The following is a 26,442-nucleotide window of genomic DNA, read 5'->3' as shown; positions in this document are numbered from 1 at the left end:
CTTCAAGTGATTTTACAGACTACTGCAAATGAAGCACTTTTTAAATCACTGCAGGAATTTGTAAAAGATAATGGGACAACACATTTATTCCTCTCACTCAGCTTGAAGACAAAACAAACACAATAAAGGGACAGGAAACAATAGGGTTTTTTTTTTGGGAATTGTGGTCTTAACCTTAGAAAACAATAGTGTTGTAATCTGGTGAAATAAAACCCACAAGAGATCTCTACTGTGATCTTACTTGTTTACAGTAATGATTCCCACATACCACAATTAACTCATTGATGTTTAAACATGCCTTGTTTGGCACCTGTTATCAGACTTGACAAGAAAAACCTATAAGCCAACAGGCAAACAGCACTCTCAGTGAAAGGTGTTTAACCTCAATTATCCAGATTGTTTTTCAGCACACCCTGCCTTAAACACAATTAATCCATTTTAATCATGTTTGCAGATGCCCTACCTTCTGAAGGACAGCTCTCTCAAGTGAATCCACCTTCATCTGCTCCTTCCTCAGGCTGGCATTTAGTGCGACACCCTCAGCGGTGGCTTTGGCACGTACCTGGGCTATCTCCTCATTAGCCCTTTTAGACGGGAAGTGAAGGAGACAAGAGATAGGATGTCAAAATGAGAGTCTAGCCTTGAAATGTGAATAGATATTCAGGTTTAAAAACCTGTCACACGACTTTATCTAGCAGACGTGGAAGCTTACTTGTCCAGTTTCTCCTCAGCGTGCACTTTGAGTGTTTGGTATCGCTGCTCTTCCTGCTTGATCCGCATCAGGTAGTCCTGCGCACACTTCTTCAGCACCTCCTCATTCTGGAGAGACAGAGGGACATAATCAATTATGTGGCTGTGGGGGCTGATGCATCCAGTGAGAGTCATACTGACACTCTACTCACCTTCTTGAAGCCCTCCAGGACTCCCTTCATGTTCTCATACCTCCTGAAGAGGTCGGCGAAGGAGCGCTCCACAGAGTTGAGGTCGGCTATGGCCTGATCTCTCTCTATGGTCAGCTGCCTGACTGACTTACTACAGGACAGGGTCTTCTGCTGCTGCTCGTCCTCTGCAAACATCAGAAAAGTCAAGATATCAGATTAAAGGAAATAAAAGCTGTATACCACATGTTAATGCAACAATACAAGCAAAGACAGTTGCAGAGCAGTGGTATATTTCCATTGTTTTGTATCTGTAAGCTACTCCAGTACACTGTGTTTGACATTGAACAGAGGCTATATTAAGGCTGCTTTCCAACAGTCTATAACATGCCCTCACTGACTTTCTCTGCACTGCCATCATAAGTGTCGTTCCATTTGTCTGAAAAACTGAAGTGAACTTGTTGGACTTGACCCTCAGATGGGGTCAAGTCAACAGTGAAGATCACTCCAGAGGTGTAAATCACCCACAATGCATTGCAGTTTTGCATTTGGTGCATGGAAATACATGGTCAGGTGGCATTAATGTAAGTAAAACTCTTCAGCTTGTGCCATTTATTTGTTTGCAACACTATCTGTAAATACATGGTTGCCTCACTGAAATGAGTCTGCCGTTATTTAAGATTATTTATTAAAAGCAGTAGAGCTCTAAGCCTACAACTGGCAGTCAATCCATGACAGTTTGCTGCTGAAAACCTACAAGGGTAAGTGCAGTCCATGTAAATCCCCAACACACTTTCATTCTGCTCCTAAAGTGGCCCCTGTGTGACATACACTCTTGCGTAACATCAAGGGCAGGAGGGAAGTGAATAAGGGGAAGTTGTAATGAAATGCAGATTAGTGCCAACTCTCATAGGTGCTTGAGTGTGTTCACATCGATACTGGGTGTGGGACTCTAAGCCCTTTTTATATTAGTAGTTCTCTAATTTTAAGACAGTAGCAGGACAGTGATCCAAAACATACAAACAACAAGTTTCTCTTTTCTCTGATGAAAAGAGAAACTTGTTGTTTCTCTGATGAAGATGTAAACACTCTCAGAATAAAGCTGAGAAATTGACACAGGAACCTAATTGTCACTGTACTACAGCAGACACAACAACGAAAATGTACTTGACTGTACACATCTTAAGTACAGTGTGTCCTTATGTAATGCATCCTTAAATTTAAAGTATCCTGTAAGAGTCACAATGTTGGGGGAGCGGTCCTGAAATACACAGGCTACTTATAGTAAGGCATTCTGGATGCATGAGGTGCCGGTTAGACAAACAAACCCATGTATGATAAACCCCCACCAGGTGGCAGCAACTTACCAATCATCTGTGCCACTGTTTTCTCATATTCTGCCACTATTTTCCTGTCAGAGAAAGGATAGAAAGTACACCATGTGTCAACTTACTTTCTCTAAATCATTTATATTTTTGCACTGTAATATTTCTAAATGTGAAGCAAAGTTCAGTGGAAACACTAAAGCTTCGTACCTCATCTCCATAACCTCAACTCTGCTGTCCTCGTACTTCCTCTTCCACTCGTTGACCTCGATCTCTTTAGTGATGATCTGATTTGGCATGAAGAAAAAAAATGTTCAGATCTATGAATTAATCACCATCAGATTAACTTCATTAAACGAGTGCCGTCTCTGACTGTGTGTGACGTACCTCTTCTCTGATCAGGGTGAGTACAGCAGCCTTGTCCATCTCACTCAGTGGGATGTTGTCCTGGGACAGCGCTGCAATGTCTGGGGCCTCACTGCTGGTCACCTTCGTTGTTTGGCAGATGGATATCTCACTCTGTGGAACATGCAGAGAACACACAGCGTGCTCAGTCCAAGATCTGACAAGAACATCCATGATCCTCACATTTCATATGCAGATCCCTTATGGCACATCACACCTCACTGCTTCTGCTGGGGTTTTTTTCATTTAGGATCACATTATTTGCTGGGAATGCTCAGGGACAACAGTTCATGTTAAAGTTGATTTTAATAATCAAACATTTGTATAACCTGAGGGTTCAAGTGTGGTTGTCAAATATTGCGAGAGTAAAAGCTATAAGATCACTGCAGCAAAAATAGCTAGAGGGGCATCAGAATGCAAAACACAAGTTAACTGTGGTCCCAGTATGAGAAAAATGTAGTGTGACTGAAATTATGGTTAAACTACACTTTCTTCTTCCCAAATTAAATACAGAACATGTCCCAAAACAAGCCAGTTATGTCTAAATATTCACCCTGATTCCCAGCTGTTTTTTAGACTCTACTCACTATTTCCTCTTTCAAACTGCAGATGTCCTTCTCCTCCAGGTGATCTGCCATCTTAGTCTCAGGAACTTCTAGGAGAGAACAATGAAACAAAGAAATATCTAACTGACAGCTGTAAATTGTTCTAATAACCCATGTTTAAGTTACAAAGAAGAGGCAGATCTACACAGCAGCCTCTGTGCTCAATGTCAAAAACTTGCCTGAACTTCATCATTAAGAATGTGAGCACTGTTTGTTTTTGTTAAATTGCCTTGCTTCTGTTTTCTTGTTCCCCAGTGTACAATAGTGTCCCATATCCCGGATTGCGTTTTGCTGAGCACGCATGCTACATTTTTCTTCATCATAAAGTTCGACACATTCGCGGGGCTTTGCAGCCTCCAGTACAGTACTGGATAAGAAAACTATGTAACTGAACCACTCTCATTGTTCGCATTTTCCAGATTCACCTACCCTTTACTCTACACTACTCTTGTAAAAGGCAGCATTCTGGTCATGCCGACGTCTATACCAGCATGCCTCGCGCATACACTGCCTCATTTGTTCAGTAAATGACTACTAACTTAAATATATCACCAAGGTTGGATAGTAATGGGTTACATAAATAAGCAACTATAATCTGAATCTTTTGATGATATTATGGATTGTAGATTGTGAAATCTCTCAATTCTTTGCAATAGTGGGCTGAGAAATGTGGTTCTTAAAATCTTGGACTATTTGCCCACGCAGATGTTCAGAAAGTGTTGTACCTCGTCCCATCCTTGCTAGTCAACAACTGAGCCTTTGAGGATGCCCCTTTCATACCCAATCATGATACTATCACCTGTTACCAATTAACCTGTCCCTGTCGAACAGATGATTTTGATCATTTCACAACTTTCCCTGTCTGTTGCTGCCCCATTCCCTACTTGTTTGAAAACATGTTGCTAAAAAAAAAAAAAAGTATTGTTTCTGCACTGTTTTTAAGTGAATATAGCTAAAAAATGATTAGCAAATCACTGCATTTGGATTTTACTTAGGACTATGTTTGACACAGCGTTCCAACTTTTTTGGAATCAAGGTGATAGTCTTGATAAAACGTGCATTGTCAAGGGACAGCTGGGTCAATTAGTCCTTACACTAAAGTTTACTTAAAGGGAAAAAATTGTCATCTTTAGCATGTATTTATTTGACTTAATAATCAACCTAAAATGACCCCTTTTCTGATCTGTGGAGCCAAAAAGTCTCTTTACCACTCCAAACACTGCTCTGATCTCTACACACTGGAGGATTTGAAGAGCCAAACATACCATCTATAACAGGTATATCCTTGATTTGCTGTTTTTTCGCAGGTGGTTTATTGCATTCAGGTTCTCCTCTCTCCTCCTGGCTGTCTGATGTCTGGCCCATAATGCCGGTGGAGGCAAGCTTCTCCTCGTCAGTGGCGTGATGAACTCTCTGAGTGATCTCTGGGGTCTGAACCACCACCTCATCCTCCTCCTGGACATAAAGGGGAAAGAAAGGCTCAACATTATAGTGGGATTTTATTTCACACATAGAGGCTGTTCATACCTTGTGTTATCATCCGTCCTGACTGATCCGATCACAAGTGGACAGCTCTCAAAATTGTGCGATTTGTTAAGGGAGTCTGGAGATATTACAGTTATTTGTTGAGAGGTTGGATCGATTGACACAGTGTCAGGATGGATGTTAATACCAGGTCTGAAAAGGGCCTTATATACAGTATATTAAAACATGAACAAATAATGCTGGGGAGGTAACACAACACACAAGGTAACACTTTTTGGCCTTGACAAACTCTGTTTCAATAAGTTATCTTACAGATTCTGGTGTTACATAATATCTTGAGGATATCACCTTAGGATAGAGGAGGTGATAATGTCGAGGGCACGTGGGGGCAGCAGACTATTATTCGACTGCAGAGTGATAAGTCACAGATCTGTCACCATGCCAAGCCAGCACTGCAGAGCTGGCGACACTGCTGATGCTACTGTCTGCTTGTGTCACAGTGTACACAGTGTATGCGTGTGTGTTGAGGTGAGGCTGAGAGGTTAGACAGCTGCTGAATAATGGACAATGCAGTGTCACTGCAGTAAGATGAGACATTTCCAGCTCACACAGGAGAACACACATTACCTGATTGCACACGTCAAGCACCAAGGACTGGCTCTCATCGTATTTCTGAAGTTTACAGGAATTCCTACAGAACAAGCACATGATGACAATAAAAGTGTCAGAATAAGTAGATCCAAAAGCAGTGATCCTTAAACATTTTAATTCCTCTTCCTCCTGTTTCTACAACCACAGAGCTTCAAGCATTTCTCTGCCATATTAAATGAGTAACACATATAACCATACTAGTGCTGCCGAATTTCTGGAGGGTCACAAGATGGGACAAAATAACTTGTTGATGTAACAGGGGATGGCCTTGTGAGTTGAGTTGAAACCAAGGAAGACATCATTTCCCTCTCATGCTCCTTCAACAGGTCAGTCCTGACCCTAGCACATGCCATGATGAGTGTAAAATGGGAAGCCAGCATGCACGAAAGAAAGAAAGAAAGAGAGCGTCGATAGGGAGAGTACTTACAACAGAAAACAGAGAAACTTGACTTGCTCAGACTTCCTGGGGCTAATCGAAGTGGACGAAAGCAGAGGTTGAGGGTTGCGTAACACACAAGAGAAGGAAGGATGAAGGATGGAGGGGATAGTGATTAAAAGGGAATGGAGAGCGGAGCAGGGGGAAGAGACAAAGAAGAGCGTGTGAGTGACTAGAGGTGTTCAGCTTAGCATGTTAGACACTCAGAAGAAAGTTTAAAGGTTTGAGCATAAACATGAGATGCTGACAGAGCTAGAAAAGCTGAAACTAGTTCATAGCATTGCAGCTATAAGTACTTTTAGGAGCCTATATATAACCTGGGAATTGCATCAATGGTCAGTATGCAGTGTTAAGTGTTTGGCATGTGTTCAAAGCGTTGTTTGGTATGCACACATCCAGCCAAAGAAAGATAAATCTAAGCTTTATATGAGCGTACATATAACATAAATTGAAATATGATTTTGCATTATTGGTGATAGTGTTAGAGCCTTAAAATTATAAAGAAAGACTTACACGGCTGTCCTCTCTTTGCTCTTCTTGGGGATCTGCCTCACTTTCTTCTCCCCCGCCGGTTGTCCTGCTTTCTGTTTGCCCACTTCTTTTACTTTTTTCTCCGGCTGAGGGGCGCTACTGGACGATTCCTCTGTGCTCAGGGCTTTGGAGGGTTTAAAAGGGTCCACAGAGTCATCAAAATTGTCTGGATCAAAACTGTACGAGCCCTTAGGAAGCACCGGAGAGCCGCTCATTTTGTTATTGCTACCAAATGGATTGAAGTTGGGATCGTCCCACTGACTGGGATCAAAGTTATACGTTCCCGACTTAGGAATAGGAACATCATCAAGGTTCATAGGTGCAGTAGAGTCAGATCCTGGCAAAGCAGTTTCTGGAAGAGGATCTGAAACTGGTTCCGGTGCTGGTTGAGAAACTGGTTCTGACATTGGTTGAGAAACTGGTTCTGACAGGGGTTGTGAAACTGGTTCTGACACTGGTTCTGACACTGGTTCTGACACTGGTTGTGAGTCTGTGGGTTCTGGTGCTGGTTTGCTAGAGGCCGCTGATCCTTTGGACTTCTGCTTCTTAGCTGCGAGTTTGCTGATTGTCTTTTTACCACCTAATTTCCTGGGAGGTGGTTTGCTGGCTTTCTCTTCATCCAGACCGAACTCAAGCACCACAGGCTTTGCCTTTGACAATGACTCCATCATCTCCTCCTCTGCTGGAGGTGCTGATCTGGCCTCACAGACAGGCAATGAGGCGCCCAATGGTTCGAGTCTGGGGAGAGAGCTTGAACCACAAGGTGGTGGAGAGTTTGGGATTTTGGATCCGCCACTGATGAAGGGGTTAAAGCTGTCATCCAGCTGGTCAGGGTCAAATTTGTAAGTGGCCTTGGGAACAGGAAGTTCTTGTTCCTCATTTGTTTGGACAAGATCGTCCAGCGAGGCCTTCACCGTCAGAGATGGAGGCTTTGACTTGCTAGTTTTAGTCTTTTGAGGGGGCTTGCTCTGGTTGAGGCTATTGCACTGTGGTTCTGGTTCAACAACAGGTTTCTGCTCAGGAAGCTCCAGAGCTGGGCTGACTTCAGTTTCAATGTTCTGGACTGATTCTGGTTCTGGTATTGGAGCTAGAACAGGAGCTGGAACAGGAGCTGGAGCCTCACCCAGGACAGGAGCTGGAACAGGAACTGGAGCCTCATCCAGGACAGGAGCTGGAACAGGAGCTGGAGCCTCATCCAGGACAGGATCTGCAACGAGGACAGGGACTGGGGCTTGGGATGGCTCACAGGATGGCGCTGTGCTTTCAGCCACTTCAAACGTTTCCTTCACTGGGGATGAAGCAGGGACAGGCACAGAGCCCAGATCTTCTGGAAGATTCTCTGTTTGTTCTGCTTCCAGGGTCTGGATGTTTACTTTTAGTGGGCCACCCATGGGCACTGCAGGCTCGTCCTGACCCATGTTGTGGCTGTTCAAAATATCCTGATCCCAAACAGGAGCAGTCACTATCAGGTGCTCCTCTCTATCCACATCTGAAGAAGAACATAAAACACCAGAATTACCAATAAAAATGTATTAAAAATGCAAACCTTAAAACAGCATGCACACCTCTTCTGCCTATCCAATCAAATCTAATCTCAGATGTAGGTGATGTCTGATTGGTTACAAGCCAGCCAACTCTTCCAATTGCTGCTGTTGCCATGGTGATGTCTTACTATGAGGGCCATGACATTTAAACCAAGCAGTGCATTAGAAAACAGAGAAAACGAGAGCTTTGGTTTATTTTGAGTTGGGTGTTGAGGACAACAGGGACAGCGGCCGGTGTGGTGTAATTATTGCCTCCAGCAATCCTTTTGACACATCAACATATTTCAGTATGCCTGTCATAGCTGCCACACTCATGTAATATTATGTTGCTAGGAGACTAGCACTGCCTGCTGTGTTTCTACCTACTTCCATTCACGTTTGTGTGTCTCCAGTTTCATTTTCAAAGTATTCCTGCTGCCCAACATGTCCATACAGATGTGTCCACATGCATATTCAATGGATAGTATAATAATCCCTTTTGTTCTTGTACTCTTGTGTTTATAAAAGCAGAACATGTCACAGCAAGGATATATTTCACACAGCTGCAGTGCTGGTTTGCAATATATGCAAAACATACGGTCTAATTTGATTATTAAAATGAACTGTTTTGCATTTGTTTACATTTTGTTATGAAATACTTGATTTTAGTATCAATGTGAACTATCTGTGCATAGTAAATGGCATCTGTATTGTTTTGATGCTTATCTTGCAAAACAGTGTTGAAAAATAATTTTATTATATTAACTCAAGCCAAATGTGAGTTTATCATGCATTTCACCACAGGGGACACGCAAAGAAACCCTCAAGTATCCATCTGTTAATTTAATCAGGTGCCTTTTTTGGCTTTAACAAAGTCTTCAACTATACCTATCAACATGTTTATAAACTGCCATCATGTGTAAACTGACACGGGTGTAGTAATGGAGACTTTGGATGGGCACGGACAAACACAGCCATCAGCATGTTTACATTCAAAGAAGTTTCTAGAGGCACTTCAGCTCCTGCCTGCCAGGATTTAAACTTCCTCCTTCACAGCTGCAGGAAGGGATATTTGTGGTTGAAACACAAGTGAACTCCCTCCTCACTCTATACCGGTTGACTCTCACAATGTACACTTTTGGAAAAGCTTGTCGGGGCTGTTTTACAGGAATACGTTATTCCTACCAAAACATCCCTCACTTCAACACCTGGCCTCCTGAACACCTCCTTAAAAAGCGAGCTGCATGATGGCCAGATAACAAGCTTTGTTCAGTCACTCCCCTCATTGTGATCCCTATCAGTTACCAATGCAAACGGTGAAAACTGAAGCTTTTGTTGAACCTGTTGAATTCCAGAGCCATTCCCACACTCTGCTGAAGGCTCCTCCTCTTAATGATTCAAATGACAATGACAGCACTTCCGCCATCATCACACCCAAAATACCAACTCAGTGTGCATACCAGCTTACAGACCAAGCACGTTAAGTAAGAGTAACCTTAGTTACCTGTACTACAACATTGCAATTCAACACACCTTTGTATGATCCATGGGAAAATGTAATATTAGCATTTAGTAACTTTTAAGGGTACTCACAAGTTCAAGCTTAAATGCAGTTGGTAGGTACATTCCTGCACAGTCAGACAGACATGTGTATCCAATTACTCTGGTATTGTGAACCTGATACGCCACAGTTCAGACACAGAAGTCACACACACAGAATTCATATATGCCGAAATGTGCTATGTAAAGGTGCAATATATAATGATTTTGGTTGATAGTATTCCAAAGGTAACTAGAATTATTAATAGACTAACCCCCTAACCCCATCTATGTATTGTGTTGCAGAGCATGTTTAGCATGCTAACTAGCTAACCAGCTAGTCTTGGCCCATTCTGTTCCAAAGCTCTTGTGCTAGCAGTGTAAACACCAACACTTGCCCACAGCTTCGAGCTCCCAGTTTGGACTGCTAGCTGCAAAGCTAACTGAGCTAAAAGTCTGTAGCTAATGGAAGCTACAGTCAGCAGCAGTTAGTGGTTACTTTAATATGCTTATTTATTTTGAGTCTTATTTTAACAATTTTTATATATTGCACCTTTAAAGTGACTGTTTTAACGTATAAAGATGACTTTGTAGACACATTTTAGAAAATGTTTTCTTCCGTTTCTAAAATGACAGCAACATCACAAGACTCTTGTTGACACTCTAAATAAAGGCAATTCTTCAGCTACCCTGAGGCGTTACTGCCGTGTGTGTTTACATCTTAGACACTATGTCGAGTCTGCCTCTCCTTATTCTCTCCCTCACTGTCCGTTCTTTGCTCAGCAGTGGCCTCACCTGTTTTGTCTGGATCAGCGTTGTTGTTCTCCAGCTCTCCTGGGAAGGTGGGAGGGGTGTGGACAGGAGTTGCAGCTTCAGGAGTGCCAAAATGACCCTCTGAGTCAGAGCTGTGGAAGTCAGAGAGAGAAACACACAGGAAGAGAGCATGAACTTCACCAACATCCAAAAGATGAGAAAGTAAGATGACAGAAAAATCCTTACATAACTGAGGAGTAGTGTCATAAATACTGGAACTATGTCAAAAGCAAAAGGCTGAATCAGCACTATGAACTGTAAAGGAGACTTACATAAAGAGAACTGCACTAACTGCATTATGTGCAAGTAGAAGGACAAATGCAAGTCTTTATTTCTATCCCCTCCAAAATCTATTTAGTCATGCAGAGATATTGTTTGACTCCAGATACTTTAGGATTTATTAAATCATAATCTTAGGCAGTGTTTTGCTACCAGTTTTACCTTGTGATCCTCTAAAGTGAGTGTCTAATCATGATCCCTCATCAAAGCATGTTGCAGTTTAACCAAAGAGCAATGTTCCCTTCAAACAATGTTTTATTTTAATACTTTTTAGAGGCCTAAAGTAGTGAAACTATAGATCAGAGAATAGTGATAGTGAAAGATAACTCGAATGTGCCTTTACATGCTTTTACTGTCCCAAATCAATCTATATTATACTTTACTTTCTCCTCTGAAGTTGTATTGTGCTTTGGCAACACTCGACACTGCTTGATTCATGCCAGTAATGGAAAGAAAGTACAAGACTGAGTATAGTCAGAGAAAGAGGAAATGGGGAAACCCACTCTTTTCCTGTCACATTGCAGTAGAGTAGCAGTATAGAGTATGACGTTTAAGACTGCACTATATTACCAACATATGTATCTGTATTATCTATCATATGGTGCAATATGTAAGAAACTGTCAAATTCATAACTGCTAACCCCTGCTAACTGTAGCTGCCTTAAACAAGTTAGCTCAGTTAGCCTTGCAGCTAGCAGTTCAGACTAGGAGCTCGGGGACATGTGGAGTTTTATTGTTTACACTGCTAGCACAGGAGCTTTAGACTGTTTAGGCTGGGGCTAACTGGATAGCATGCTACCTTCAGTAGCCAGAAGCCACTTCACAATGTAGTTAGATAACCACGAGGCTCTGGTTAGATAGCTGATCTGTTGTCCTGCAGTGGTTTGAATCGTACTTGTTAAACAGAAATTTTTCAGTAATGGTGGCGTCTAGTGGTGTTCCCCAAGGCTACATCCTTGCCCCCCTACTGTATACACATGCTCATGTTATGTTATCTGCAAAAAAACATTGACTATCATTGGCAAATAAATGACACTCAAATGACACTACATATGAATTTATCCTATTATAAGATGTGAACATTGTGTCTGAATACAGACTACAAAGTATTTTGACCCTTTTGAACACTGACTTGTGATTTTAGCATTGTATAGCAACAACAGTCGATCTGATCTGATCACCACAGGGGGCCATATCACAGTGTAGTTAGATATTGATGGTTAGAGAACTGCTCATCTGCTGGGATAGTAAACACACCAGGATTTTGGGCAGGGTGCTGATAAATTATCCGGTCAATAAAATGTCAGCACAAATAAAGTAGCTGTGAATCCTTGTGTACACTTAGAACAACTGCCAAGATAATATGTTATCAAAGCACACATGAGGAGCAGAGACAATAAGGCCATGATGCCTTGAGCATGTGTCAGAGCTTGAGTTTGAGTGTTAGCAATGATTACATCATCTAACCAAACAATACCTGTGTCTGCAGTGCTGGCGTGTGTGTTATTTATGAAGGAGGCACAGAAGTGAGGCTGAGAAAAACAGTCTACACCACGGCGGCCACACCAGAAATGTGTCAGAGCTGCACGACAACATAACACACTAGACATTTCTGCACGTAAGAAGTCGATGCAAATCTCACAACGAATATGTTTTTTCTTCTTTTCCTATGCCCTTTTCATCTAACCTTTTTAATATTAGACATTCCTTAACCTGACAGGTGGACACACTCATCAACATTAGAACATGTTGACACACATGTGAAAATGCCTGTCTCCAGTCCAGACAGTGTGAATCACAGCTTCAGTAGTCTCAGGGCTCCAGCACAACACTTGCCTGCAGCCTTGAGATCTCTCGTCATCCTCCCTCTCCTCTTCCTCTCCTCTCTCTCCACGTTGCTCCCTCTCCTCGCTGGTTTCCAACCCATCTTCATCCTCCTCTCCCTCTCCTCCTCGCACCGCCGTCCATGTCCATTTGGCCCATGACACGGGTGACAGCCAAGACATCCCTCCTCTTTCCCCTGGGGTTTTCTTCAACCCTCTGTCGACTCAAAGATTCACCGGGCTGGTCTCCAAAACCTGACGGTTCCTTTTCTGTGCTCTTCTTCAGATTTCCACCCTGCCAACAGATCTCACATCTTTCCACAGAGCCTCTCTCTTCACATGGGTTTCCAGTTTCTCATGAAGGGAAGGAGACATTTCTTTTTCCACTCTTCTGTTTGTATATTTTCAGTCTTAAAATCAGACAGATTTCAGCTGCTTTTCTCTCTTCTCTTTTCCAGTCACGCTCCCTCTCCCTCTGCCTCTGTGGCAAAATACCTCAGCTCTGATCAGCTGGGTTTCAAAATGCTGTTCTCACACTCTCCTCCTCTGAACGCCCCTCCAACCGTTCCCCTCCACCTCGGGCTAGTCCACTGACAGCCAACACAGCAGGGGAGGCAGGAAGCTCCAAGCTCTCAAAATGAGGCAGCTTCCCTTTACTCAACCAAATGATTTGCCCTGTGGGTGGAGAATGGTACGTCCCTGTCAGGCCGCTCTTCCACTCTGAAGCAGAAGGAGGGAGTCAGAAAACAAACACTGAAGGAGGAGGAGGAGGAGGAGGAGGAGCCGGACTGTTGGGGCTCCACATTTTATAGCCCAGAGAGAGGTTTAGGAATGTGGGGCTGGATCTTAAAGCCTCCTTTGCTCCCCCAGGCTGTTAAACAGTTAACTGTTTCTCCCATCCAGCGGCAGGCATGCATGACCAGGGGAACAGTTCTGTTGGACAGCCCCAGGAGCTATACCTGGCTTAGGTAACAGCTCAGACCACTTCAATGCACTCATTCATGGATGGTAAAAAACCCCTAGTAACATCTGACAGGTGTTGTTGAGTGTCATCAAGGAAAATAAACCATGATCTTAGTCATGATATGTTTACATTTACATTTACATATGTGTCTAAAATACCTCAACAGTATAAGAGTCCTTACAACAAGTAATGCTGCTAAAAAAGCCAAAGCCGTTCGCTAGAATCAAATGAGGACATAGTAACAACAATGAGTAACATAATCACAGCCAGAAACACTGCTAAAATGTATCTATTACTAACAGCTGATGCTGATGATCGTACGTTTTAAATTCTACTTAATCATAGCTCTCTATTTGACAACGTTGATCATACTATTTTGTAGGAATGCCTTGAAAAATGAGTCTGCCGCCGAGCTACTGCTACATCATTCCTCTCCTTACTCTGTAACATGTTTCCTAAAATCACACACTGGGATGACATTATACCAGCGTTGTTTGGTTCAACATAAGAAAAGCAAAGCAGGTGTAATGACAGGTCTTTTAAACAGCAGTACTGTGGGAGCTATGTTTTGGCTTTACACTGATTTAAATCGAACTTGTAAAACAACTTTTTCAGTAATGGTAATGTCCAGTGGTGTTCCCCAAGGCTCCATCCCTGCTCCCTTGTTGTTCTGATTCACATGCTCCTGCTAGGAGCTGTTGTCCATAAAAACAACATTCATTATCATTGGAAGATACTATGTCCCATCACAACCAGTAAAAAAATAATATATTGTGTATCAGAAATGAAGTGCTGGATGTCTGGAAACTTTAAGCTTTAGTTTTAATATTTCATATGCTCTTTTTATTTATTTCATGCATTTTATCTTGAATTTTCCCATATAAAGCACTTTGTATCTCTGTTTTGAGTGCATGATAAATAATGTGTAATATTATCGTTAAAGGCAGGTGGTATTTGAATAAATGCATCAGCTATAAAGTAAGTCTGACAATTACCAGTCTGTGAGTTTTCAAAGCAAAATGAAACACATATCAGAGCAACAAAGTGGCCATAGCTTCTGTGCTTAAAGACTGGGTCACATTTTTTGTCTGCCTTAAACAATACAGCAGCTGATAGTAGCTTATTGGAGATATATCGTATGTGTGTGTAAGTCGGCTGATGACAAACAAGTCGGAGAACAGAAAAGCATAGAGAGTCACACTGGGCATGCACAGTTTCAAACAGAATATATCGATTGATCATGTCATGTGTTTATGCCAACAAAAAGCAGTACAACTTTTTCTATTAATTATTATTTCTTAGACTTGCTTAAATATGAATATAAATATTGTCAGCCACAAGAATCTTCATGCTCAGTATTGACAAGAGGAATGATTACAGCCTCTAAAAAGTCTGTCAAGTGAGTACTGCAGTAAGATAGACCAGTCTCATAAATGCTTACACAGATAAAACCAACACAGCACTCACAAGATGAAATCAACTAATAGAGTTTTCACAGACAAATCTCTTATAAATGGCTAATATCACCCACATTTGCAGCAGTGTTTGCAATAGTAATTTATTTACTTTTTCAAGATCATCTATATAGTATATTTGATGTTTTTTTTAACTGCATCCTGTATGAATTGTTTTCTAATACTGTACTCCCCCTCCTGAAACTCCTCCAGCGTTTGATTTGGCCATGCAGCTCCTAAACTCCTCCCAAATTCCACTGGAGGAGCAGAGACACACGTGCCTCAGTCAGGCTCGAAGTTTCCACATTGGACCAGAAAGGGTGGAGTTGGTCCTCTGCCCAATTAAATGTGCGGGTCTGGTGGAGCCTGAGGTTGGGGTGAGGATGAGGACGAACCCTGCTTAAACTGATCATGTGCAAGTAGTAGTTAAGGGATTTACGAAGTGATTATCATCAGTGCTCGAGGATCAATTTGTGTCTTTCTTCTGGGGATTAGTATCTCTTCCTTGTCTGTGATACGTTCGCTCACAAAAGCACCAGGCTTTCCTACTTTTTAAGTAATTGAACCACAGAGGAGATCCTGGGTGGCTCAGACTTACTGAACAAAAGATATACTGTCTTCCCACACACAATAGGCTTAGATCACATTTGACTGATAGACAAATACAACACGAGAAACCTTAAATCAAAGGTGTGATGGTGGAGTATATTCTTCATTTGTGGTTATTTTTCACAATAAGTTGGCATGTGTAAATGGAAAGAGCATTAAACTTGTTGTCTCCATGGCTCCTCTGTTTATTCTAAATGGCTCCCTGCATCAGTGAGTGAAGACTCATGTCAGCCTGGGATAAGTGGGTTACATAAGAAATGGTTTCTATTACAATCCCTTACACAAAATCATGGCTATTTGTTGCCAGATTTTTAGAAGCACACTACAGGAAACTGAACCGAATCCCATCATCTTTTCCACTCCTTTAAAAACAAACAGTCGCACTCACACATGACAGCTTTATGCCTGCTTTTCTAGTCTAAAAATGGCATCAATAAACATCAGTAGGTAGCGTGAGGCAGCTGTGTGTGTGTGTCTCCACATAAAAGACCCCTCCATTCTTACAGACTGCTCTACCACCACCGCCACTGCCATCAGTGGTCCTGCCAAGGAGTCTGACGGTCCACTTAAATCCAAACACAACTCAGAAGTGCTCAGATTTCAAACACAGTGGGTGGAACCCAAAAGACATTTTCGAGAAAAGTCATTAAAACTCGAAACAAAAAACCCTCTGGCCTTCGCACAGCAACTTAAATTCTGCCTGTCTCCGTACAAATGTGATTAATGACACAAGTATGTTTAATCTCCATGTCTGGCTTAACATCCACTAACAATATTTTCTGACCAAGCCACTCTGTAATTTACACATATGCACATGATATATTTATACTGTGTCTACAGGGCAACACTTTAAATAAACTCTCACCATAAATAGAGACTGTGTTTCAGTTTTAGGGGACAATAGTGAAGCCACATCATTATACAACAGCCCTCCCTCTGGACGCTGTATATAGACACGCAGAGAGGAAGGAGCTGAATCAAAATATGGCCAGAAGAATAGTTGTGTGTGTGTTTGAGGAACAGAGGAGGAAGTGGAAGGACAAGTGGAGCAAGGGCCACTGACAGAGACGTGTGTAACAATGTTAGCATAATATAGTCCTGACTTTTGCCTGATCACAACTGTGAGGGAAACTGAAATGTCGGCCCCTCGAACGGCAAATACGGACAGCTGTATGTGACACAAACTGAACGGTGTGAGATGAATAATCATCAACTTGCAACTAAAACTACTTGCAGAAAACGAAAAGAAGATATGACCACATCCTGCCAGAGATGAGTACTTTCACAGGTCACAAAAGTAGGCCTACTCACAACTCACACTATTTCTCTCAATCTCTAAACAGAATCAGTGTGTTGCTGTGACATCTAGTGGTGAACATGCAAAATGACACCTTATTAAGTGCACCTTAATAAGAAATTACCATTAGTGAAAATGCTGCTTACATGTTCTGACAGCGATGAACAACATCACCAATAATAGGCTACATAATTAATTAAAAACACAAACTTAAAAATAGCATATTACAGCTATTGTGTTACACACCTGCATACAGTACACATTCCTATTATACTCAACGTGTTCTCTGTCGCACACTAATAAACTGTAAAAATGTTCATTGTGGTGACATGGACATTTTCATTAGTTATGTAAAGTTATTAGATGATTAAAGACTCATCATTTAAAGCTATAACTTAAAGCCTTATTTCAAAATGCTCAGAATTACATATGCCTACATGCAAGCATTAAACCGAAATAATGAGGTTTGAACTACAATTTAAAGGCCCTTTCAAAGACCAGCTTTAAAACTCATGTCAGATCATTTTGGGCTTTCATTATACTCAAAACAACTCTTCAATTAAATTACCGAGAACAATTACCGCGGACCTAACGGAAGCGTGAAGCTTTTTTTATTTACAGTTAGCAATTATTTGACTGTACAAAATACACATGATTGCGAATTCACGAAGACACTGATCAACTTCACAACAAGACATTTTTAAATTAAATCTTTTTGAAGTCAATGAAATGTTGACAACGTTGCTGACACTTACCAGGGACCGTAGTATGACGTGTAGCTACAAGAACATACATTACACATTGTAAAGTTAAGATAAGATAGTTTGAAGAAAGGTGAAGGTAAAAGATAAAAAGTCAAATGTACTCGATGTACTTGTATTTATATTTTAAAAAACTATGCAAATACTTCGTCGTTGGGTGGCAGTAAAGCTCTTCGAGTTGTGTCAGCTATACAGAGGGCGCTGAAGTCCGCCAAACCCGAAGAAGAAGTACTTCCGTTGTGACGTAGTTGTGAGTGGTAAATGGCGGTTGCGAACAGGGTGGACAGTAAACATTACCACGGTTATAACTGTAACTGTCTAATTATCATCAAAACATGTACTCGACTGTGTCGGAAACACAGAGCAGTTACAAAATGTCCTTTTTCAACTTTCAGGTCGGTTCATGTGCCGTGCTGACTGGAAATTCACTGGCAAAGAGACGAAAACGAGGCAAACGGTAAGAAGTGCACCGTGTAGACGGAGCTAGCGAACTAACGGTACCACCTCCCACCTTAAGGTTAACACAGTTAGGGTCAGCGGGTGGTTAACATATTTTTGTGGTGATATACCACACAAGTGCTGTGTTGAACTATTTGCCAACTGTGCTATTCACTGTCGAAATACTTATTAACAAACTCTAGAGACAGACAGAGGAGCTAGCTTCGGCTAACCATATGTTCTGAATCTGCTTTCCTGTGCGAGTTTATTTTAAAGTTTAATGTTAACGCCTTCAGTTATACAAATGGAGAACGAAGATGGAGAAAAGGACACGGAGTCAGAGGAGGCTGAGCTCCGTCTGAAAGTCGAGTCGCTGAAGCACGAGCTGCTGGAGTGCAGAACTGAGCTGGCCAAGTTACAGAAACAACTGAAGCAGTCCGAAAGACTGCACAGGAGCACAGAGAGCTACAACGAAGACCTCAGGAAACAGGTTAGTGCATACTGATGATATTAACATGCAATATGACTTCAAAACACGCCACTGTGTGATTAAACCATCTATCTTCTCTCTTTGTCAACACATACATACACAAACGTATTTATACTGCAAAGCCCTTATAGATTTGGTGTTGATATGACTTGGACAACCAAAAATTACTCAGATTTGGACTGTCAAAAGTCTGTTCTGTCTAAATATAATACAAAAAATATTGATCAATTAAATGAAATTGTTACCCAGATGATAAGAGATATAGCTTAATTCACCCAGTAGACATTTTATTTTCCCAGGATGCTTGATATGCAAGTACACTAATGCAATCCTTGTTACTCCTGTAAAATGCACTGTGTGATGACACTGCTGTCAAATACTGTAGAGTTTCCCCAAGAACCTGTCAGTCAGATCCAAACACATCTCACCTTTTAAATAATGTTTAAACCAGTTAGTAGATGACAACCTAATAACATGTAATAACCGATAGCCACAGTCACAAAATGCGTGCTGTTTCCTAAAATTTAATTTCTGCTGTTTTCCCTAACAGTTGATATTTAATTTCTTAAAAGTGTATTAGTCTTTTATGATGTAAGTGGATGTGGTCTTTATTTTAGACAAGGTGGTCCACATCAGTTGGAAAACACTGCAGAGAACCCTTAATTAAATTGGTCCAAATTGAAGAATCTTTGCTTTGTTTACTATGTCATCAAAGTGGGTGTTTTCAGCATGTCTGTAAATAAATAAATGTATCTGTCAACATGTATTGTTTCAGGTTGACCAACTGAGCGCGGAGATTCATGAACGGAAGAAAAGGGACAAAGACCGAGTTGACAGTGAAACGCAGACAGAAGAATATGTATGGACAGAAACTGGTATGTCACTTTCGTATGCACATTAAATAAACTAGATAATCCCTTCAGTTAGTCAGAAAACTAATAAACTGTTGCAATGTTTTGTTCCAGATTATTACAACTACTACTATGGAGGCGACAATCAGAATCCAGAGCCTTCAGACACACAGGAAGGTCTGAACCCAGAAGCAGCAGTGGAGGCAGCTTATGTCAGCGAGGCAGCAGAGGCTTCAGTACCAGATGAAGCAGCAGCAACTGCTGATGTTTCAGGTCAACCTGACAAAAGTGTTGCACCCACAACTGAGGTTTGTTTTATTAAAAAGTTACTTTAACAAAAAGTAATTGCAAAACTTCTGTGTTTTTACATCACAAATGACTAATAAATTGATTATCAGAATTGGAATTGATGGTTTAAACAATCAATCACATGGTTAATAGTATCAACTCTAATGGAAAATACTGCAATAAGGAGGTGTTCATATTAATTGGTAGGTTTAATTTATAAATTGAAGTTTACATTATGACCAATAAATGGCTTTATGTCTTTCAGGAGGGTGATGGAGGATCCATAGCTGACATGTTGAGGGTCACTGCTGAAGAGGCTATGACACAGACTGGGTTCGTCTTTGATGAGACTACTGGGATGTACTACGACCACAGCACAGGCTTCTACTACGACTCGGTTCGTCAAACACCCTCTTAGTAAAATAAGGCTGTCTGTAGCAGAATAAATTAGGCAGCAGTTTAGTTTTGTATCTGACAGGAATTGTGTGCCAGTCTTTTTTATCTCATACATGTTTTTCTCTTCCTCAGGCCAGTCAGTTGTACTATGATGCCAACACAGGCATTTACTACTACTATGATGCAGAGAGTGGACGATACCAGTTTCACTCCAGGATTGAGGTGCCCACTGCACAACCTGCTGCAGAGCCTGTCCAAGACAAGAGCACTGGTGAAAAGAAGAGCAGAAAGTTAAAGAAAGTTTCTAAGAAAACTTCACATCAGGACGATAAGGTATCTACACCTTGATCTTTTAATATTGCATGACATAGATGCTTTTTATAGTTTGTGCCCGACAGCTGGCTTTTGACTTTGTAGTTCCCCTCCTGACTTGATTGGTTTCAGTATTCAAAGCTTATTTTTTCTTGATTTATAAATGCGAGGCTAGTTGACTAAAAGATTATCCTCTGACCTAGGTGCACGAGGTGACTAACTCATTGGCTAATATGAAGATTTCTTCTTACTGGAATACTGCTTCCTACAGAGGTACCCATTTAATATCAACTCACACAGCAATTCAAAAGAACAGTTGAAGATATTTTTTATACGGGCCCTTAATTCAATAGTAATGCCATTACAATAGGAGGAATAAATACTAATATCACTCATATTACTGCAGTGAAGGTCACAGGTTCTGTTAGTCGCAGATGAAACAGGTTCCAGCTATGTTGCATACATTTTTTCAGATGCAGCCACAGCATTTACAACTAAAATGCAGTTGCAGCTATTAAGTGCAGTAAAATATCAGACTTATCTGTCAAGGCCTCGTGTCAATCTTTGCACCAATTTAATTAACTTTGTAAGTGAATTTAATAAGACAAAAAAATCAAAGAAAGATGGGTTATATGTGTTTATTCAATAAATATTAATAGTGTTTGTTTATTAATTGGCACCTGGCCTTCTGTCATTCTGCAAAAGTGACCCCGGGGCAGTGTAACTTGAATATACATGCTCTAAAGTAAGTGATACAATTTTATCACAATTAATATTGTGGTTGTCAAATTAGGAAAGTAAATATTTGCAGTTTGAATCATAAAGAATCCAGTCATGTCATATCATCACAGCACGTCAAATAGTTGTTTGTGTAATCTAACAACTGACTTTGTGTTTGAAATAGACATCAATGACTCTGTTCAGTATCATGAGCCGCAAATTACTCAAGGATTTGGTCACCTGTGCAAAATACAATTTAGATTGTTGATTTCCCTGGTAATACTGTAACTTGGTAGAGGTTTGCAGCGACTGGTCTATGAAGACTGAAACCATGTAGAAACATACTAGCACACACGGAACTGGGGATCTACAAAGTCAGCTGGCCCGCTGTCACTGAACATCAATGGAGATGGTAATCTCACTCTTGACTGTCTGATGGCAGGAACTCCTATTTGATGAGGTAAAGTTGGAAGAAGAAGAAACTGAGTGGGTCGAAAAGCAAACAACTAAGAGGACCACTGAATCACGAAAACTGAAGCGAAGGTCTCGCAGTCCGGATGTTTCCCCTCGTAGAAAAGACTCTTCTAAACATCGGGAGGAGAGCGATAAATCTTCGTCAAAGAGGAAGAAGCAAAAAAATGGCTCACGCTCTGATGATAAAGGTAGATCAAAGAAGAAAATGAAGAAATCCAAGTCAAAAAAGCAAAAGAAGAAAAAGAACCCAGCATCGAGTGATGACTCTGAGGGGAACAGCGAACCAGAAGAGGGTGAGATCACAGAGTCGGAGAGAGAGGAGTGGGAGTCCACACCCTCGTCCTCATCATCGAGTAGCTCCTCTTCCAAGGAAAGTCCAGAGTCAGAGATGGAGACTCAGAGTCAGGAAGGTGAGAAAAAACAAGCTGAATTCAGAGCTTGTTCAGACACATGTCTTCACAATTAGTGCTTGTATTAATTTGTTCCGTCTGGTACTAACATCATCTAATTATCACCCGTCATTTGTCTCTTAACAGTGTAGCTTTCTGACAATGTTTTTTTATTTATTTATTTTTCTTGCAGTCATGTCAGACATGTGGCCCCCCTGTGTCAGAGTGACAGTGGTCAGATCTCCAGTTCTGCAGATTGGCACTCTTTTCATCATTACAGCCGACTCTCCAGCCACCGTCGGCAGGTTTGTGCTATTTTCTCTCTTGTCATGTGGCAGCAGGAGTTAAATTTCAAGAAAAGGTTGCATACTTTCTAAACAAATGTTAGAGAAACTTTTTTTGGAATGGGTCGCCATAGTAGAAAACGTTGAAGTACCAAAGACAGAATGAGCTATCTTTTAATCTTCTCGATTAGAAAGTAGTCTTTCACTTCTGGAAAATATGAGGAATTGATTTATCATAAAAATAGTTTGAAGACTATCCGCTGTCTTTGTGTTGCAGAGAGAAAGATATGGACCATGCAATCCGAATACCAGAAATGGGAGTCAGCAAGGTACTCCTCTTTACTTTTAGTTTTCTCCAGGAGACACAATTCATTTGCATATTTCAGGATTATGTTCCATTACTAATTGTGAACTGTGTTCGGTTCCAGTTCCATGCGGAGGTGTACTTTGACCAGGACCAGCAGAGCTACATGCTGGTGGACCAGGGAAGCCAGAATGGAACCGTCATCAATGGCAACAGGATTTTACAGGTCAGCATTTTGTCTCATATTGTTGCCTGTTTATAAAATAGTAAAATCTAATGTCATCAATGCGACGAATGTTTCTTCTGCAGCCCAAAACCAAGTGTGAGCCACATGCACTGATGCACGGTGATGAGGTGAAGATGGGAGAGACCGTGCTGTCCTTTCACATCCACTCGGGGACTGATACCTGTGATGGCTGTGAGCCTGGTCAGGTGATGGCTCACCTCAGCAAGTACAAGAGGGAGGAGAAGACGGGTGAGCCAACAGTGATGAGCCTCAAGTGGTTAGAACATGTTTGAAAGTATAGTATATTTTTACTATTCCTCAAACAAAGGCTGTATGGGAGATTGCACTTGCTACCTTTTTCTTGTCAGAAGATATGAGAAGAAAATGATTTTAAAATGCAGTGTATCCTCTACAATTTTTTTTTAGCAGGTTGTTGTTCCTGGGTTGTGTGTGCAAAATTAACTTTTTGACTCTGTTAGATGAAAAAATCCACTGCCCAAGCATCATTTTGACCAACCAAAACTATGCATATTGGGCATAACTTAAATATTTAATTTACAAATGAAATTTTCATGCACCATGAAATCCCTGTGTGTGAAACTGACATTTCCCTGGCAGTGTGAGGGATTGCCTTCGCCAAATAGATATTAACTAGTTATGCCAACCTTTTTTCTTGTTCCCCCGTTACAGAATCTCTGCCCTGTTTGTCTGTTTTTCACTCTGCCTGAGGAGAAAATGCTGTACTCGCACTGTTAATTTTGTTGTCATGACTTCAGTGATTGACATCCTGTCACTGTTCCAGTGGCTCATCCTCAAAGTGCTGACAGAGCAAATTCCGAAGCTGCGGCAACAATCATTTTGTAAAATGTATCTAATGGAACCACTAGTGTGTACATTTGGCTTAATTCTGTGTTGTCCCAAAGGCCCCGCTCTCACCAAAGAGGATAAAGAAGCACTGAGACAGAAGGAGCTGAAGCAGATGAAGGCCAAATATGGCCTGCAGGTGAGTGTTGGCAGGACTAGCAGCAGTCAGTTTAAGTTTTAAACCCTCTTCTTGTCTTTATGCAGCCAATCACCTCTGTGCTTTTCTGTAAACAGAGCAGCGAGTATGAGGAGGCCAAAGCCCTGAGGAACCGAAAATACAAGGACCGAGCAGAGTCCCGACGACAGACAGTGGGCAGCGAGGGTGTTTTCAAACGAGATGATGCACCAGCTTCTGTTCATGAGTAAGTGTTTTGTATTTGATTTACTGTATTTCCTTTCTGTCTTCATTAGGAATCTCATGAGCTTCCACAAAGACAAGAAAACAATACAAGCCAAACATAAAGAAGACCATTGAAATGCTGAAGAAGGAAAAAAACAGATAACGTGATAATCATGTATTATTGTGCCTTACTTGTCTTCTTAAAGGGAAATCAGTGAAGTCAATAAAGGACGGAAAATGCTGGAAAAGATGGGCTGGAAGAAGGGAGAGGGACTGGGTAAAGAGGGAACTGGAATGAAAGCCCCGGTAAGACAATCTGGTGATGTTCTGTTGGCAGATTCTGTTTTGACTAAAATATAGTGTGAAGCAAAAAAAAAGATTTTCTTTCTCATTCCTTTTTTCAACAGATTGAACTGAAAATCAGAAAGTCCCAGTCAGGTTTGGGGGCCGGTGCAGCCTTGTCTCTAGACAGTGTTTCTGTGACCAAATCAAAGTCTCAGAAGAACTGGGAGAAAGCGCGCGAGAGGTTTGCTGATTCGTGCCAGCCTGACATGCTGTCACCTAAAACACAGAAGAATAGTTCTCCCAAAGCCTGGGTCAGAGCAGAAGAGAGCGAGACAGCAAACACACAAGACGGCCAAAGTTAGGAATGAGCGAGAGTGTTTATATTTATTGTGGATTTAAAAGCTGGGAGGTTCGATGCGTATGAGCAAAGGGAGTATTTTTTACTTTCTGAGGACATGAAAAAAGTGTTTTTTCTTCTCTGTTTTTCACTCAGCCTTCAGCAGGAGGAAATGTTGCTGAAGGGAACAGAATGTGAACACAATTATCTACAAACACTATCTGTCAGCTGGTTGTCTGGTGCCGTGCATTAACAGTTTGTAAAAGTCACTCGCTGTCTTTTGTAGATTGTTTTATCCATAAGTGAACGTGTGGAATGTTTACAGTCTCAAAAAGAAAAAGAGCAGTGTGTTTCACTGTCCAATGTGTCTGTAGTCCAACCTACAGAGGCGTCCTCCCAGAATAAAGAGCACATGAGTCGCCTCGGGCAAATATTAACACAGTGGAGCTATATTTCTCACAATGAGATCATGCTATGATGAACAACTGTGTATGTGTTGAGACAACCCCGGGAGTGATCATGTTAGAGCATTCACAACAGCTTTGTGTAACTCTGTCTCAGCTGCATTTTTAAAAATGCTGTACATTAAATTTTGAACAAGTTCAACCTCTTGCTTCTGTATGATTCATTGCCTGTTTTATTGTCACTGTTTGCTCAAAAGCACACGGACACACACACATACCTATATAAGGCCATTGTGCAAACATGTTTAACAGTCCATCTGTATCTGTGGTTTCATTCTGGGGGTGTGTGAAAATTTGCATGTGTGTGCAAGTGTACACTCAGAGGCCACTCACACCAAATGGAAAAAGAATGCAAGTGTAGTTAGTGCTACAGGTACTGTTAGAACAACATACATCACAAATATAAGCTCATACTGTGGGTGAGCTAAAACGCCTCATTCCATGTTTCAGCTGTAAGTAACAAGTTTTAAGTCAATGATTAATACCAAGTGACAATAGAATTTTTTTTTATAATTCACTGTAAAATCAGAATCAAACAGGTGAGAGATCTGACTCACATGACACTGTTGCCGTGACTCCTTGAGCTGGCTCTCCTGCTGCCCTTCTTCTGACTTATATTGCCTCCCATTTTGATCTTCCCTCTCTGCGATGTATGAACACCTCCACCAGTGTTTCCCTTCAGCTCGTAGGCATCACTCTGCTGCGCTCCTGTGAGATTTCGCAGTGGTGCTCTGCTGTCAGGTTTCTCTGTTGACAGGTAGGTCCTGTCCTGCCCTTCCTACTCAAGTCTCCTCCCTTAACTGCTGGAAGTAAACTATCAGCAGCTGATAGTGTAATAAAGCTGGGAGGGATCGGCTTGTGTCGTATTCGCCAGCCTGGCTGTATTGGGTAGAAAGTCTCAGCCATAAAAAGATGTGAGTCATGAGATGAAGTAGGACTTGTTGTGTGAGGATGTGGCTTAAGGCTTCCAGAGATCCGGCTTGACCAGTTCCTGACACTGGCAGAGCATTCAGGCGAACACTGGGCCACTGTTTGTTCAAGTTCAGCCTTTTTACTAATGTAATTATGGTAAACATGTGAAGTGATTCTGAGTCCTTTAGAGCAAAATCAGCTGATTTGAGTTTTTTTCATTGACTGTTGCGTGTTTGCCTGTTTTGATGCCCCATGTTGAAGCGTGTTTTTTGGGAAGTGCACATGTTGTGAAATCTGTACAGCACAAGCAATGCCAGTGTATATAAATCTTATACTTTCCCTTTTCTAACAGTGAGAAAATGTGACTTCTTCCTGAGGCAGAAGTTTTTCCTCGGATTGCATCCTCAGGCAAGTGGAAACAAGTTCTCTTTTAGTTTGGAGCCGAAACAGAATCTGGGTTATGTGCCGGCCAAGATAAAGTGTTTATAATCCTTCTGATTGTTCAAGCTAGCCTCAGCCTGGAAAGCAATAAATCAAATCTATATACTTTGGCATCTTTCACATGCAAAATAAACATCTGGGATATATAGATCAGAAATAGGAAGAGGAGGAGGAGAAATAGTGCTCTCAGCTTACTGGTATAACCAAATAGGAATCTACAGGTGTGAAAGTTAAAACCACCTGGAAATT

General features: G+C 41.4%; 2 protein-coding genes across 7 annotated transcripts in view; one reads left to right on the top strand and one right to left on the bottom strand.

The window, feature by feature from the left end:
- tacc1 (transforming, acidic coiled-coil containing protein 1) overlaps positions 1-26,442 on the bottom strand; it is a 34,686-nt gene that overhangs the window by 2,606 nt on the left and 5,638 nt on the right. Inside the window, exons 1-13 of one of the 5 annotated variants that reach the window (XM_084347837.1) lie at positions 17,373-17,517; positions 10,174-10,283; positions 6,299-7,805; positions 5,777-5,818; positions 5,326-5,389; positions 4,479-4,668; positions 3,196-3,263; positions 2,591-2,722; positions 2,414-2,490; positions 2,246-2,289; positions 903-1,066; positions 713-819; positions 464-584 (exon numbers count right to left, since the gene is read on the bottom strand). In XM_084347837.1, coding sequence (XP_084203963.1) covers positions 464-584; positions 713-819; positions 903-1,066; positions 2,246-2,289; positions 2,414-2,490; positions 2,591-2,722; positions 3,196-3,263; positions 4,479-4,668; positions 5,326-5,389; positions 5,777-5,818; positions 6,299-7,805; positions 10,174-10,283; positions 17,373-17,419 — 2,673 coding nt within the window. In that variant the 5' untranslated portion in view covers positions 17,420-17,517. Of the gene's footprint in view, positions 1-463; positions 585-712; positions 820-902; positions 1,067-2,245; positions 2,290-2,413; positions 2,491-2,590; positions 2,723-3,195; positions 3,264-4,478; positions 4,669-5,325; positions 5,390-5,776; positions 5,819-6,298; positions 7,806-10,173; positions 10,284-12,306; positions 12,991-17,372; positions 17,518-26,442 lie in introns of those variants that run through there. The other 4 variants (XM_084347835.1, XM_084347834.1, XM_084347838.1 and 1 more) reach the window with 4 other exon arrangements.
- aggf1 (angiogenic factor with G patch and FHA domains 1) lies at positions 17,589-24,982 on the top strand. Of its 2 annotated transcripts, none has more exons than XM_084347840.1 (16): positions 17,589-17,688; positions 17,774-17,835; positions 18,113-18,306; positions 19,082-19,181; positions 19,272-19,465; positions 19,711-19,842; positions 19,974-20,174; positions 20,357-20,426; positions 21,930-22,041; positions 22,298-22,349; positions 22,449-22,550; positions 22,634-22,799; positions 23,474-23,553; positions 23,649-23,776; positions 23,961-24,060; positions 24,162-24,982. In XM_084347840.1, the coding sequence occupies exons 3-16, from the start codon at positions 18,121-18,123 to the stop codon at positions 24,399-24,401; spliced, it is 1,863 nt and encodes a 620-aa protein (XP_084203966.1). In that variant the 5' UTR covers positions 17,589-17,688; positions 17,774-17,835; positions 18,113-18,120; the 3' UTR covers positions 24,402-24,982. The 2 variants fall into 2 exon arrangements, with proteins under 2 accessions (XP_084203966.1, XP_084203965.1); XM_084347839.1 differs by lacking the exon at positions 20,357-20,426 and adding an exon at positions 21,316-21,757 and having other exon boundaries at positions 17,590-17,688.

Source organism: Pagrus pagrus (genome assembly GCF_965226575.1).
Source record: "Pagrus pagrus genome assembly, chromosome: 3".
NCBI lineage: Eukaryota > Metazoa > Chordata > Actinopteri > Spariformes > Sparidae > Pagrus > Pagrus pagrus.
This window is presented reverse-complemented; position numbering and strand designations above follow the sequence as displayed.

Bases quoted from the DNA above. Each gene is read 5' to 3' on its own strand.
- aggf1 (XM_084347839.1), top strand. From the start codon at position 18,121: ATGGAGAACGAAGATGGAGAAAAGGACACGGAGTCAGAGGAGGCTGAG. The intron at 19,182-19,271 runs GTATGTCACTTT...GTTTTGTTCCAG, and splicing joins ATATGTATGGACAGAAACTG to ATTATTACAACTACTACTAT. The intron at 19,843-19,973 runs GTTCGTCAAACA...TCTCTTCCTCAG, and splicing joins CAGGCTTCTACTACGACTCG to GCCAGTCAGTTGTACTATGA.